Below are 15,446 nucleotides of genomic sequence, written 5' to 3'. Positions count from 1 at the left end.
GGGGCCGTCACCACCTCTATCGATCTTACAGACGCCTATTATCACGTCCCGATAGCGAGACACTTCCGTCCGTATCTAGGCTTCCGCCTAGGAAACAAAAATTACTCCTTCAAGGTGATGCCTTTCGGGCTCAACATCGCCCCAAGGATCTTCACAAAGTTAGCAGAAGTTGCTGTTCAGGAACTCAGAAATCAAGGGATTCAAGTAGTAGCCTATCTGGACGACTGGCTCATTTGGTCAGACACCCCCCAAAATTGCCTAAAAGCCACTCACAAAGTCATCCAATACCTTCAATCTCTAGGCTTTCAGATCAACTTCAAGAAGTCCCGTCTTCTTCCGAAATCAAAGTTCCAATGGCTCGGCCTGCAATGGGATCTTATATCTCACACTCTGTGTCTTCCCAAACCCAAGAGGTTAGAGATTGCAATGAACACCAAACGCTTTCTCAAAGACAAAGTGAGTTCCAGACGGCTCCAAGAGAGGATCCTAGGGTCCCTTCAATTTGCTTCAGTGACGGATCTACTTCTGAAAGCGAAGTTGAAAGATATCAATCGTGTCTGGCGTTCGAGGGCGAATCGGAAGCTCCGGGACAGGAAAGTCCGCCTTCCTCCCATTCTCCGGGAAAGACTTCTACCTTGGACAAAGGCCAGCAATCTGTCAAAGTCAGTTCCCCTTCGATTTCCGCCTCCGAAGTTAATCATTCACACGGACGCATCCCTATCAGGTTGGGGAGGCTATTCTCAGCACAGGAAAGTTCAAGGTCTTTGGTCTCCCTTATTCCGCCAATTTCACATCAATGTGCTGGAGGCCATGGCAGTTCTACTAACCCTGAAACGTCTCTCTCCATCCAAGAGACAACACCTTCGTCTGGTTCTCGACAGCGAAGTGGTGGTCCGCTGCCTCAACAGAGGCGGATCAAAATCAGGGCCTCTGAACCATGTTCTAGTAGCCATATTCTCCCTAGCAGCCTCGAACCGTTGGCATCTTTCAGCTGTCCACCTGGCGGGAGTCCGGAACGTAGTTGCAGACGCCCTGTCCCGGACCTCCACTCTAGAGTCGGAATGGTCACTCGATCAAAAGTCATTCCGGTGGATTCTCTCTCGGGTTCCGGGTCTCCAAGTAGACCTCTTCGCCACGGAGTCCAACCACAAATAGAGAGTATATGTGGCTCCCAATCTAGACCCTCAGGCCTACGCCACAGACGCCATGTCACAGAATTGGGACAACTGGGAAAGGATTTATCTCTTTCCCCCGGTGAATCTTTTACTGAAAGTCCTAGACAAACTGAGATCCTTCAAGGGACGAGTAGCCTTGGTCGCACCCAACTGGCCCAAGAGCAACTGGTACCCTCTCCTGCGAGAGTTGAGACTACATCCTCACCCGATACCCAATCCGGTTCTGTCTCAGATAGTACAAACACGCGTTGTGTACGCTTTCTCAAACATTCAGAGCGCCCTAACTTTATGGACTTCATGAAGTTTGCGGCCATGCATGGTGCCAATATCGATCCTCGAAACACCCTGTTCCTAGAATCAGATAAACGGGATTCCACCATCCGCCAATATGATTCTGCAGTTAAAAAGTTGGCTAAATTTCTGATAGACTCAGACGTACACTGTATGAACTTGAACCTTACAGTCACTTTCTTTAGAACTTTATTAGAATCAGGTCTGGCAGCCAATACTATCACCACTATTAAATCTGCTTTGAAAAAGATCTTCCTAGTGGGTTTTAACATAGACTTAACCGACTCTTTGTTAGCTTCAATTCCGAAAGCCTGTGCCAGACTGAAACCGGTTACTCGTCCTACCCCGGTTACCTGGTTCCTTAATGATGTGCTCAAATTGGCTTCTGATACCATTAACAGTTCTTGTGATTATATTCCCCTTCTCAGGAAAACACTTTTCCTTGTGAGTTTGGCTTCCGGGGGAAGAATTTCTGAACTGGCAGCTTTGTCAAGAGACCCGGGTCATATTGAGTTCCTTCCTTCGGGAGAGGTCCTTCTTTCACCTAACAAATTCTTTTTAGCTAAGAACGAAGACCCTCAGAACAGATGGTCCTCCTGGAAAATTGTTCCCCTCACGCAAGATCCGTCTCTGTGCCCTGTTACTGCTCTTAAGTCTTATTTATCCCGGACCTCCTCTAACTCCTCCGGGCCTCTATTCGTTAGAGAACAAGGCGGTACCATTACCATTAAAGGGATCAGGCAACAAATTTTGTATTTTATTAAACAAGCTAACCCTGACTCTTTTCCTCTTGCACATGATATTAGAGCAGTTGCTACTTCGGTGAACTTTTTTCACCACATGAATTTTACGGTAGGTACACAGGGTGGAAGTCACCGTCAGTGTTCAAGAAACACTATCTTAAACATTTGGAAGCCCTTAAATTTCCTACGGTAGCTGCAGGGAGCGTAGTTACCCCCAGGTAACTCACATGTTAATTCCTTGTCATTTTATCTCTCCCCCTTACCTGCCTCATTTATACCCTATTTGTATTCGTTGGTTTCGCACCTGGTTACTATTCCTATATTTGTTAATTTTATGACTCCTGAGTATCTGTATATATCATCACTCACGGCATTATTATACCTTACCTTTTTTGTCAATTGTTCTACCAAGTGGATTTATGTTCTTTTTAAGGTACCTTTATAGTTGTTTTTGGCACTCAACTCTGATTAAAGTAACTTGTGTTTCCCTTGTGTTTATGTTTTTTCCTTTATTTTTCAAGTTTGGTGACATTTCTCTTGTATGTATTCACTGGCCGGCACAGGTTCAAGCCCAGAAAAGGGATTTTGACGTAGGAAAAATCTATTTCTGGGCGAGGGACCTGTGCCGCCCAGTGAACCCTCCCAGCTCCTCTCCCTTGGAGTCCCCAAACTTTGGGTGCTAAGGAGTTGGGTTCTGAGCGGATGCAGAGTTGGTGGTACCGAGTGAGGTTGAACGGCTCTCCTCTATTGGGGGTCTTTGTCGTGGATGAATCTAAATGGTGCGGGACCTCTGGATTATACGCCCAATTCCATACCGACACCAATAGGTGAGCGAGCTAGTCAACCTAGCACTCCTTTACATTTTTTCTCTGGTATATTTAGCAGTAAATTACCTAAGAATAAGTGCTAATAGGAGCTTATTCACTGGGCGGCACAGGTCCCTCGCCCAGAAATAGATTTTTCCTACGTCAAAATCCCTTTTTGGTAATCTGCTCATATGTAATTCTCATCTTAATTTTTTATTTTTTTTTTTATTTTCATTAGTCTATAGATTCTTCTGTAATCATATATGTATAATTTACTACAGAAACAAGTTTTAAGTACTGTAATGTATCATTTTATTCTAATGGAGCCCACATGCAGTTCACCTGGCTTCCACCTCGAAGCTTGTTCGTATCATTGAGAGATCAAAGTTTGTTATTAAAGTTCAATTTTTTGCCAAGATTTGATTGTAGTAATTAAGTCAGGTGTGTTCCGAGGCAGATACAAACCCTTTGCTATTGATAGGGGTATTAACTTTCGGCAACGCTGAAAACTAGCCAAGACAATTTTAGTGAGGGATAACTACCCCCATCCGCTAGTTAGCGAGTGGGGGTTGGGGTAGACTGGCTACCCCGCTCACTCGCACCCGTTGGCTGAGTAACCACTTTTACCTTTGGCTCTCCCATAAACAAAACTTGCCTTGACTATCAATTTGCTTTTCCTTTTTCTACTGTGCAAGTGTGTATGTGTGTTTGCTGTCCCGTTATGCGGACATGTCATGGTCGCAAGGGCCGCAGGTGCGGTACCTTCATGTCGTCCGTTGAGATGGACCCTCACCTCCTGTGCCTGGCTTGCTGGCGCCATCGGTGTTCACGGGATGACACCTGTGTTGAGTGTCGGGAGTGGCTTGCCTCCCAGTGGGAGAGGTTCAGGCGTAGGAAGAAGTCTAAGCGCGATTCTTCGCCTTCGGGGTCTTCCTCGAAATCGAGGAAGTCGAGGGCTTCTGCTTCTTCCACCCCCAAATATCTTTCCGAAGCTGCTCTTCTACCGGGCCTATCTGGGGTATGGTCGAGCAGCAGCGAAGGGCTTGTGACTCCAGGTCAACCCTGTGGAATAGACGAAGGTGTTGACTCCCCTAGTGAGTTGGGTCCTTCCCTTCCCAAGGGGTCAGGATGCCTGAAAACTTTAAATGAATCCCTTCCCCAGAGAGCACCTTTTCATTTTTGGATCTTGTATCCTTTTGGCCATCGCTGGGCGTCGATGATCCCCGTTTGAAGGAAGCTCTCTTTGAGCTCTTCAGAGGGTAGCGAAGAGAAGCCGGTCATCTCCTTCTTCTGCGGAGGTTGATCCTCCTAGTGTGGGCGCAGACGCTGCAGCCCATCAGTCAGGCCTCAAGTCTGTTTCCGACGCCTAGGAGTTTGCTGATCCATCAGGGGCGGTGGCAGAGCTTTCTCCAAGGCAGGTTTCCCCTTCGGGGGAACGAGTCTCGTTCGCGAGAGAAGACCGCCTCAGGGCATAGAGCTTGTCTTAAGCGACGTTCTCCTTTGGGAGTACAAAATCCCTTGCAGAGGAGGTATCTTTAGAGCTGGATCAGTCTCCCCCTCGGGTGGAGTCTGCTCTGCGTTCCTCTCCGAAGGATTGTAGGGTGGAAGGGTTTGTAACCCCTCTCCATCCTGGACGTTCTCCTCCTCGAGCTGTGAGGAGACGCCTTTTTTAATCTGTTGGTTTTCCTTACGTTAACCCTTCGGGGTCTCGTGACAATTACCCTTTGGGCTGGCGTGATCGTGAGCCTTCGGGCTCTTGTGCCATCAGTCACGTTGACCCTTCGGGGTCTCGTGACAAGGAAACTTGGTTTTCCCGTTACGCTCACCCTTCGGGGTCTCGTAACTCTAGTTACGTTGAGTCCTTGGGCTCTCGTGCCTCTATTCACGCTGACACTTCGGTATCTCGTGACAGAGAAACCTCGGTTTCCCTTTGCGCTAAACCTTCGGGGTCTCGCAACATAGGTTACGCTGAGCCTTCGGGCTCTCATGCCTTTAGTCTCGCTGATCCTTCGGGGTCTCGTGACAAGGGAACCTCGATTTCCCGTTGCGCTAACCCTTCGGGGTCTCGCAACACAGGTTACGCTGAGCCTTCGGGCTCTCGTGCTTTTAGTCACGCTGACCCTTCGTGGTCTTGTGGCAGGGAAACAGCGGTTTCCTGTTACGTTGCGTTGACCCTTCGGAGTCTCGTAACATTGATATCGCTGAGCCTGTATGCTCTTGTGCCGGACGCTACGCTGAACCCTCAGATTCTTGTAGCAGGGAATTCTCTCCTCGTCGCGCGACCTCTAGGGGTTCACGTGATTACGCTGAACCTGTTGGTTCTCGTGACTCTCATCATCGAGAGTTTTACTCTTATGACAGAGAGTTTTTAGACTCTCTTCGCGTTTGTGCTCATGCGACCACCGCTACGCTGAACCCGAGGCAGCGACGAGATTCCTCAAGGTGTTCGCCGCGTGGATTCTTATGGGTTGCGCTATCAGGATTTACGATCCACTGTTGACCCCCCTCCAGGATTTCCACCACTTGACCCATCTCATCCTTATGCTGCGTCATGCGACAGAACAGCGCCGCGCGACGCTTTCCAAGCTCCAGTGCTTGACATTCCTACGTGCAAGAAAAGACGCCCATCAATGTTCCTGCTCGCGTTGGCTTCGGCCAAGAGAGTCGGTGAACTTCATGGTCTATCTGCTGATGTCTCCCACTCTAGGAGATGGGGAGAGGTAATCATTCAACTACATCCCTGAGTTCGTGGCTAAGACTCAAAATCCAGGTGTGCTGGACTTCAGGTTCAGCCCATTCTGGATAGTCTTCGTTCTGCAACTGAAGATCCAAACTACTGTAGGTAGTAGGTTGGCAAGGGCACCAGCCACCCATTGAGATACTACCACTAGAGAGTTATGGGGTCTTTTGACTGGCCAGACAGTACTACATTGGATCCTTCTCTCTGGTTACGGTTCATTTTCCCTTTGCCTACACACTCACACACCGAATAGTCTGGCCTATTCTTTACATATTCTCCTCTGTCCTCATACACCTGACAACACTGAGATTGCCAAACAATTCTTCTTACTGCACTGTAATTGTTCAGTGGCCACTTTTCTCTTTGTAAGGGTAGAAGATTAGATTTTTCTCTAATTTTGGGTAGTGCCATAGCCTCTATACCATGGTCTTCCACTGTCTTGGGTTAGAGTTCTCATGCTTGAGGGTACATTCGGGCACACTGTTCTATCTTATATATTTTTCTCTTCCTCTTGTTTTGTTAAAGTTTTTATAGTTTATAAAGTGATATTCATTTTAGTATTGTTGCTCTTCTTAAAATATTTTATTTTTCCTTTTTTCCTTTCCTCACTAAGCTATTTTCCCTGTTGGAGCCCCTGGGCTTATAGCATCATGCTTTTCCAACTAGGGTTGTAGCTTAGCAAATAATAATAATAATAATAATATTATGTCCAGTAAGGTGCTTGAGATGTTACTTAAAAAGAACAGCAGCAGCTCGCCCCCATGTGCAAGCGCTTTTCGTTACACAGGGAAGGTCACGAGGAATACTATTTCCTCGTGGATCAGGAAAGTGATTGGAAATACTCTCAATCCAGACCCTCCTCTGTCCAATCGACCCAGAGCTCATGACGTCAGGGCATTGCAACGTCCCTGGTGTTCAAGAGGCTCCTTTCTTCCTTTCACCTTCTACCCCCCTGGGGAAATAGCACTGCAGGATCACAGCATAGCTGACCTCACCTCTTTGCAGGTAAGATTCATTTTTCTTGTGCATCTTGATTTTTTTAAATATACTTTGTTACGTCCCCAATACCTTTTGAGGGAGGTTAACCATTGGGTAAATCTTAGAACTCTAAGCTTGTACTCGAGTTCCTACGTAAAGGCAAGCCACTAGTCTCTCTCACACAAGCTTCTGCAGGGCGTTATCAGTGTTTTACCTCTTAATGACATTGGTTTTAGTGAGGGTAAGGTTCCCACTAATTCGATCAAAGATCAATTAAGAGAGAACCCTGGGTCATAGCCAAGGCCAGTTGGTAGGACTTCTTCCCTCCTAAGAGTAAGTCACCCCTATAAATAGTGAAGTGTTTGTATTTGCGTTGGAACAAATAACAAATATGGAGATAATTTGTATTTTTCGTAGCATACAAACCTGGAGCTATTTATACAAATTGGCCCGCCACCCTGTCCCCCTAGAAGTCCTGCCAGGAAGCAGATGTGGTTACTCAGCCGACGAGTGTGAGTGAGCAGGGTAGCCAGACTACCTCAACCTCCACCTGCTAACTAGTGCATAGGGGTAGTTATCCCTCACTAAAATTGTCTTGGCTATTTTTCAGTGTTGCTGAAAGTTAATACCCCTATAAATAGCTCCAGGTTTGTATGCTAGGAAAAAAACATATCTCTAAATTTTTTATTTTATCCTAAAACTTTATAGAAAACACTGCATATAGGCCATTTGAGATATAACTTGTCCTTGTTAATGATTTTTAAGGGATAAATTCTAAACGTTATTTTTTATAAAAGGGATTTTGACGTAGGAAAAATCTATTTCTGGGCGAAGGACCTGTGCCGCCCAGTGAATAAGCTCCATTTAGCACTTATTCTTAGGTAATTTACTGCTAAATATACCAGAGAAAAAATGTAAAGGAGTGCTAGGTTAACTAGCTCGCTCACCTATTGGTGTCGGTATAAAATTGGGCGTATAATCCAGAGGTCCCGCACTATTTAGATTCATCCACGACAGAAACCCCAATAGAGGAGAGCCGTTCAACCTCACTCGGTACTACTAACACTGCATCCGCTCAGAACCCAACTCCTTAGCACCCAAAGTTTGGGGACTCCAAGGGAGAGGAGCTGGGAGGGTTCACTGGGCGGCACAGGTCCTTCGCCCAGAAATAGATTTTTCCTACGTCAAAATCCCTTTTCTGGGCTCAAACCTGTGCCGCCCAGTGAATCTATACAAGAGAATATGTCACCAAACTTGCAAAATAAAGGAAAAAACATAAGCGTAAGGGAAATACAGGATGCTTTAATCAGAGATGAGTACCAAAAAACAATTATAAGGGTATCTTAAATATGAACATAAATCCACTTGGTGGACAATTGACAAATAAGGTAGGTATAATAATGCCGTGAGTGATAATATATACAGATACTCAGGAGTTTAAAAATTTACAAATATAATAACAGTATTCAGGTGCGAGACCAACGAATACAATAGGGTATAAATGAGGCAGGTAAGAGGGAGAGATAAAGAGACAAGGTATTAACCTGTGAGTTACCTGGGAGTAACTACGCTCCCTGCAGCTACTGTAGAAAATTTTAGGGCTTCCAAATGTTTAAGGTAGTGTTTCTTGAACACTGACGGTGATTTCCACCCTGTATACCTGGAAAGGTCCGTAAAATTCATGTGGTGAAAAAAGTTCACCGAAGTAGCAACCGCTCTGATATCATGTGCAAGAGGAAAAGAGTCAGGGCTAGCTTGTTTAATAAAATACAAAATTTGTTGCCTGATCCTTTTAATAGTAATGGTACCGCCTTGTTCTCTAACGAATAGAGGCCCCGAGGAGTTAGAGGAGGTCCGGGATAAATAAGACCTAAGAGTAGTAACAGGGCACAGAGACGGGTCTTGCGTGAGGGGAACAATTTTCCAGGAGGACCATCTGTTCTGAGGGTCTTCGTTTTTAGCCAAAAAGAATTTGTTAGGTGAAAGAAGGACCTCTCCCGAAGGCAGGAACTCAATATGACCCGGGTCTCTCGACAAAGCTGCCAGTTCAGAAATTCTTGCCCCGGAAGCCAAGCTCACCAGGAAAAGTGTTTTCCTGAGAAGGGGAATGTAATCACAAGAACTGTTAAGGGTATCAGAAGCCAATTTGAGTACATCATTAAGGAACCAGGTCACCGGGGTAGGACGAGTAACCGGTTTCAGTCTGGCACAGGCTTTCGGAATTGAAGCTAACAAAGAGTCGGTTAAGTCTATGTTAAAACCCACTAGGAAGATCTTTTTCAAAGCAGATTTAATAGTGGTGATAGTATTGGCTGCCAGACCTGATTCTAATAAAGATCTAAAGAAAGTGACTGTAAGGTTCAAGTTCATACAGTTCACGTCTGAGTCTATCAAAAATTTTGCCAACTTTTTAACTGCAGAGTCATACTGGCGGATGGTGGAATCCCGTTTATCCGATTCTAGGAACAGGGTGTTTCGAGGATCAATATTGGCACCATGCATGGCCGCAAACTTCATGAAGTCCATAAAGTTAGGGCGCTCTGAATGTTTGAGAAAGCGTACACAACGCGTGTTTGTACTATCTGAGACAGAACCGGATTGGGTATCGGGTGAGGGTATAGTCTCAACTCTCGCAGGAGAGGATACCAGTTGCTCTTGGGCCAGTTAGGTGCGACCAAGGCTACTTGTCCCTTGAAGGATCTCAGCTTGTCTAGAACTTTCAGCAAAAGATTCACCGGGGGAAAGAGATAAATCTTTTCCCAGATGTCCCAATTCTGTGACATGGCGTCTATGGTGTAAGCCTGAGGGTCTAGATTGGGAGCCACATATACTCTCAATTTGTGGTTGGACTCCGTGGCGAAGAGGTCCACTTGGAGACCGGGAACCTGAGAGAGAATCCACCGGAATGACTTTAGATCGAGTGACCATTCCGATTCTAGAGGGGAGGTCCGGGACAGGGCGTCTGCCACTACATTCCGGACTCCCGCCAGGTGGACGGCTGAAAGATGCCAACGGTTCAAGGCTGCTAGGGAAAATATGGCTACTAGAACATGGTTCAGAGGCCCTGACTTTGACCCGCCTCTGTTGAGGCAGCGGACCACCACTTCGCTGTCGAGGACCAGACGAAGGTGTTGTCTCTTGGGAAGAGCGAGACGTTTCAGGGTTAGAAGAACTGCCATGGCCTCCAGCACATTGATGTGAAATTGGCGGAACTAGGGAGACCAAAGACCTTGAACTTTCCTGAGCTGAGAATAGCCGCCCCAACCTGATAAGGATGCGTCCGTGTGAATGATTAATTTCGGAGGCGGAAATCGAAGGGGAACTGACTTTGACAGACTGTTTGCTCTTGTCCAAGGAAGAAGTCTTTCCCGTAGAATGGGAGGAAGGCGGACTTTCCTGTCCCGGAACTTCCGGTTCGCCCTCGAACGCCAGACACGATTGATATCTTTCAACTTTGCCTTCAGAAGGAGATCCGTCACTGAGGCAAACTGAAGGGACCCCAGAATCCTCTCTTGGAGTCGTCTGGAACTTACTTTGTCTTTGAGAAAGCGTTTGGTGTTCCTCGCAATCTCTAACCTCTTGGGTTTGGGAAGACACAGAGTATGAGATATAAGATCCCATTGCAAGCCGAGCCATTGGAACTTCGATTTTGGAAGAAGACGGGACTTCTTGAAGTTGATCTGGAAGCCTAGAGATTGAAGATAATGGATGACTTTGTGAGTGGCTTTTAGGCAATTTTGGGAGGTGTCTGACCAAATGAGCCAGTCGTCCAGATAGGCTACTACTTGAATCCCTTGATTTCTGAGTTCCTGAACAGCGACTTCTGCTAACTTTGTGAAGATCCTTGGGGCGATGTTGAGCCCGAAAGGCATCACCTTGAAGGAGTAACTTTTGTCCCCTAAGCGAAAGCCTAGGTACGGACGAAAGTGTCTCGCTATCGGGACGTGATAATAGGCGTCTGTAAGATCGATAGAGGTGGTGACGGCCCCACGGGGAAGTAAGGTCCGCACCTGCGAGACGGTAAGCATTCGAAACTTGTCGCATTGAATGGACAAGTTGAGAAGGGATAGGTCTAGAATCACTCTTCTCTTGTCTGAATCCTTCTTCGGGACACTGAACAGCCGACCTTGAAACTTCAGGTGTTTCGTTTCTTGTATGGCGTTCTTCTGTAAAAGATCCTGGACAAATTTGACCAGGTCCGGAGTGGAATGTTGATGAAATTTGTTCGGAGGAGGAGGTCCTTGAATCCAACTCCACCCCAGTCCCTTGGAGATGATACTGAACGCCCAGGGACTGAACCTCCATTTGTTGCGGAAGGCATAGAGCCTCCCCCCTACCTGCTGCACCTCAGTATTGGTTTGAGGAGTTGCCTCCACGTCCGCCTCGGAAGTTCTTTCCCCTGCGAAAGGCTCTTCCCCTGCCTTTGTTCTGGTTAGAACCACGGTGGTAACCTCTACCTCTACCATAACTCTGGGAAGAGCTATGAGCCTCATAAGACTGGTTAAAGGCAGGAGGTGGCGGAGGCACCGGAAAGCTGGCTCTTAGGGAGCAGAACGGTGACATAGTCATCCGAAGGAGCCTGAGAGGTGGAAGGCTGTGCAGGGGCAACAGGAGATGGGGGAAGAAGCAGCCGGAAAATGGACGAACCACTCTGCTGTTGCCTGAACTGGGTGGAGGTATATGGACGGAGCTTCTTCCTACCCCGGGCTTGGTAATTTGCAGGGTCATATTTACGTTTAGGAGTCAAACCCCAACGGGCTTTAAGGCTCTGGTTGACTCTAGTGGCCTCCGCCAAGACTTCCTCTACAAGATCCTCAGGGAAGAGATTTGAACCCCAACAGGAGGACCGGATAAGCTTATTAGGTTCATGCCTAATAGTCGCCTCTGCCAGGACATGTTTGCGACACCTGCGTTTAGCAGTAGCGAAGTCATACAGGTCATAGTATAATGACTGCAACGTAGCCTTGTTGAGAGACTTAAAAATACCCTCAGTATCGTAAGTCAAGGCTATCGACTCCGTGGAGGTGGCCAAGTTCAGAGTACGGCCAACGCGTAGGCGGGAATCATATTCCTGTTTAATGAGGGATTCCGGGAGACGGGGAAGCCGCTCACTAAACATTACTGAAGCACAGTCTGCTGCTAGCTTGCCAGAGGTAAAAGTTGTATGGACGTTGTCCCAACACTCAATGCCTGAAGGAAGAAGGAGGGAGATTGGATCCACCTCTCGGATGGGAGGCAAGGGCTTCTCCTCCAGAGCATATTGGAAGGCAAGCTCTGCTACCTTATTGACACATGGAGTCACGGTGTTTTTGTCCATTAAGAACATTGTGAAGGAGCTCTTATAAGGCGTCAACATGGTGTTGGTACAGCCGATGTCATTTAGGAATCTGGCCCACACAGATTGGGCTTGCTCCTTAGGGAAGATGACTGTCTCTTTGGGGACCTTGTCTAACCGAACCAAAGCTTCCTCGGTAAGCCTGGCATAACCATGAAATGGAAATGCCAGACCAGGAGGAAAGAACTCAAAGTCCTCTAGGGGACGAGTGCCAAGACCCTCCAAAGTTAACATTCCGTCTGAGAACGGGGAATGAAGAGCCATACGCCAAGGGTTATTCTTGGCAAACGGCGGGAGCTTAGAGGCATCCGGGATGAGAGAGCTTTGGACTCGCTCCGGAGCACCTTGCTCTAATGCCCCAAGTCTCTGACCGATGTTAGAGAACATCGTGTCCATCTTAGACTGCATCTCTGATACCAACTTGGCCTGCATCTCCGACACGATACGAAGCATGGCTGATTCGGAAAGGCCCGGGCTAGCAGCCGGAGTGGCGGAATGAACTCCCGGGTCGCGAGACTTAGAGGAGGAGCCAGAAGCCTTAGATGACAGGTTTGTATTCTGCTTAGAACCATGAGAAGCCTTATGAGGCTTATGAGCTTTAGGTAAGGTTCTAGACTTATTCTTGGGGGGAACCGAGTGTGATCGTTGGGACGATTCACGGTCCCCAGAAAAACCATGAAGGGAAGAGCGATCAGATGAAGAAGAAAGAGAGGGGCTGAGGATAGGAATCTCAGCGCCGGAAACACCTGCCTCACTTACCACCCTACCTGTACCTGGATCATCCAATAACATGGGTTCCACGTCAAGGTTCATGGAGGCAACATTGTCTTCTAGATCCCCGGGGGCGTCCGACGGATCCTGCTCTGGATCAATGAACCCCGCTATGGTGGCATCAATGTGGGCAATGATGGGAGCTGCAACATGCCTAGCCACAGCGGCTGAAGACTTGGCGTTGGGGTAAATCAAGGAACAGTAGTCCTCGGAGAGGACGTACGGCCGCTTGGACTTCACGTTCCGGGAAAAACCACCAACCCATACTTTCAGTGTGGCCCGAGCCGCAGACTTTTGCTCCGGGGATGCCTGAAATAATAGTGGGAATTAAAAAGGGAAGGCTCCCAGTGGTCCTTCAAGACCATAGATATCTTACTAAATAGTGTATGTATGCTAAAAAAGGTAAGATAAATAAGAAGGCAACATAGCCAACGGGACTCACCGAGTCGGATCCAAGGGTGGTAACGAGGTCAAAACAGACCACACAGTTATCCGGGTGCCATACCACGACATCCTCCAGTTGCACTCCGCAGAGGGCGTGAGACCGACAGACGGTATGGCCGCAGGGCTGATGTAGAACAGCTGCACAGGCCGTCGTCTGACAATGCACCATCTATAAAAAGAATAGTATATGAGAAACTGTAATTCTCTTAAGTAGGGGCGGGTCCAGAGGACCCGGGCCTAACATAAGCCTAACACAAGATTAGGGCTTAACTGTAATATTCTTAAGTAGGGGCGGGTCCGGAGGACCCGGCCTAAACATAAGTCTAACTTAAGACTAAAGTATAGCCATCCATTCCGGTCAAGCCGGGAGCATAAAAAAGGATGCAACAACAAGAAATTAAGACACATGGTGTCTGATTTCCCGGGGCGAGGCTAAGCCCCGGGCCGGGAAATAAAAGTATCCAAAACCAATTCGTATAGGAACTCCGGGATAGTGATCTGTCATATAATCATCATAGGAACTGTTATAAATTAATAGGGGGACGGAACTGTAGATAAGAACCGCCAACCGAACCCAGAGGGTTTCATATAACATAAACCAGTGTGATAAGTGAATATAAAATAGGGTGCACCGGGATCCAACTCTGTTGACCGGTGGCCAACCAGACTAGACAGAGACGAACCCGCCGGGACACCCGGAGGACAAAGTCCATAAACACTGAACTACCCCCTCTAAAAGGAGGGAAGGCAACAGTCCCCTAGGGGAGGGGGGGAGAGAAGCCTAGCCGCCCACCTAGCGAGAGGGGGAGCATGGGGGAGGATCACGTGATACGGAGCAGCAGGGCTACCAACTGACGATCCCCAACCAGACAGATCAAACGGAGTAATAGCACAATATTCATTATAATAGTAATAGCGTTGATAATATAAAATAAACACATAAAAATTTTTTGGGCAAGGCATGCAACATAATAATTAAATCACAAAAGACACACCTGGTGGCTAACATTGCCGCCTAGCAACGAAGGTCGGCAGCCATAACGATACGTAAATGATATCGGCCCAAAAAGTGAACCACGAGGGTTCTAAACGCTAAATAATGAATATCCACAATAACAAATAAAATTTAATAATAAAATTAATACATATAGTAACACCGCGAGTGAAACTAAAAGCTCTCAAAACAGGAGTACCAACTGTAAGTGGGATCAAGCAAGATCGATATGAACGAAGAGAATAAACTCCTATAATTCAAATATTAAACGATCTAGGTTGCTCAAAACACAGCAAAACCAAGCTTGGTACTTAACTTAGACGGTGTCTCCAGGGAAACCGACGAAGAAGCCATAATCCAACGAAAATAAGTGGAAAAACGAGAGCACAACAAAAATGCGGGTTACAACACAAGACGTGCTAAAAGGAGTTGGGTTCTGAGCGGATGCAGTGTTAGTAGTACCGAGTGAGGTTGAACGGCTCTCCTCTATTGGGGTTTCTGTCGTGGATGAATCTAAATAGTGCGGGACCTCTGGATTATACGCCCAATTTTATACCGACACCAATAGGTGAGCGAGCTAGTTAACCTAGCACTCCTTTACATTTTTTCTCTGGTATATTTAGCAGTAAATTACCTAAGAATAAGTGCTAAATGGAGCTTATTCACTGGGCGGCACAGGTTCGAGCCCAGAAATGGACATTTCATTTATTGGTAACCCATTTTGTTATTTTCCTAAACAGATTTAGATGGATTGAAGGTACAGAGTGAGGAGGGTGCTGGTATGGGTTTTACTGGTAAACAGGTAAGATGTATTTTTATTTGGTAATTACCCTCATGCTGTATTTCACTACTTACTGCTTAACCTCTTATTGGCAATGAAATATTAAATATTGCATTACTTTACTTTATATGGCAAAATAAGAACTAAAATTCAATTTTAGGAAAAGATATTAAATATTAGTTTATATTCAGTGGCAAAATCACTATTGATAACTGATTATTTTTAACTGCTTAAAAATAAACGACACGATAAAAGTGTGTTAATTTTGTAGTTCGCACTGGTTCATAACGTAATCTCTCGACAAATAGATATAAGAAATCTTTCATACCTTTTAAAAATGGGTTTGAGAAACTTGGGTAGCATTACATATGATGTACTGTAGCTATTT

General features: G+C 46.5%; 1 protein-coding gene across 3 annotated transcripts in view; it reads left to right on the top strand.

The window, feature by feature from the left end:
- The window catches only part of LOC137658845 (citramalyl-CoA lyase, mitochondrial-like), a 214,161-nt gene that overhangs the window by 64,857 nt on the left and 133,858 nt on the right, over window positions 1-15,446 (top strand). For all 3 annotated transcript variants that reach the window (XM_068393938.1, XM_068393939.1, XM_068393940.1), the window contains exon 6: window positions 15,018-15,079. In XM_068393938.1, coding sequence (XP_068250039.1) covers window positions 15,018-15,079 — 62 coding nt within the window. The remainder of the gene's footprint in view (window positions 1-15,017; window positions 15,080-15,446) is intronic.

The sequence above is a fragment of the Palaemon carinicauda genome, chromosome 19 (genome assembly GCF_036898095.1).
Source record: "Palaemon carinicauda isolate YSFRI2023 chromosome 19, ASM3689809v2, whole genome shotgun sequence".
NCBI classification, from domain to species: Eukaryota; Metazoa; Arthropoda; class Malacostraca; order Decapoda; family Palaemonidae; genus Palaemon; species Palaemon carinicauda.
The sequence above is the reverse complement of the archived record's forward strand: the minus strand, read 5'-3'. Positions and strand labels throughout refer to the sequence as shown.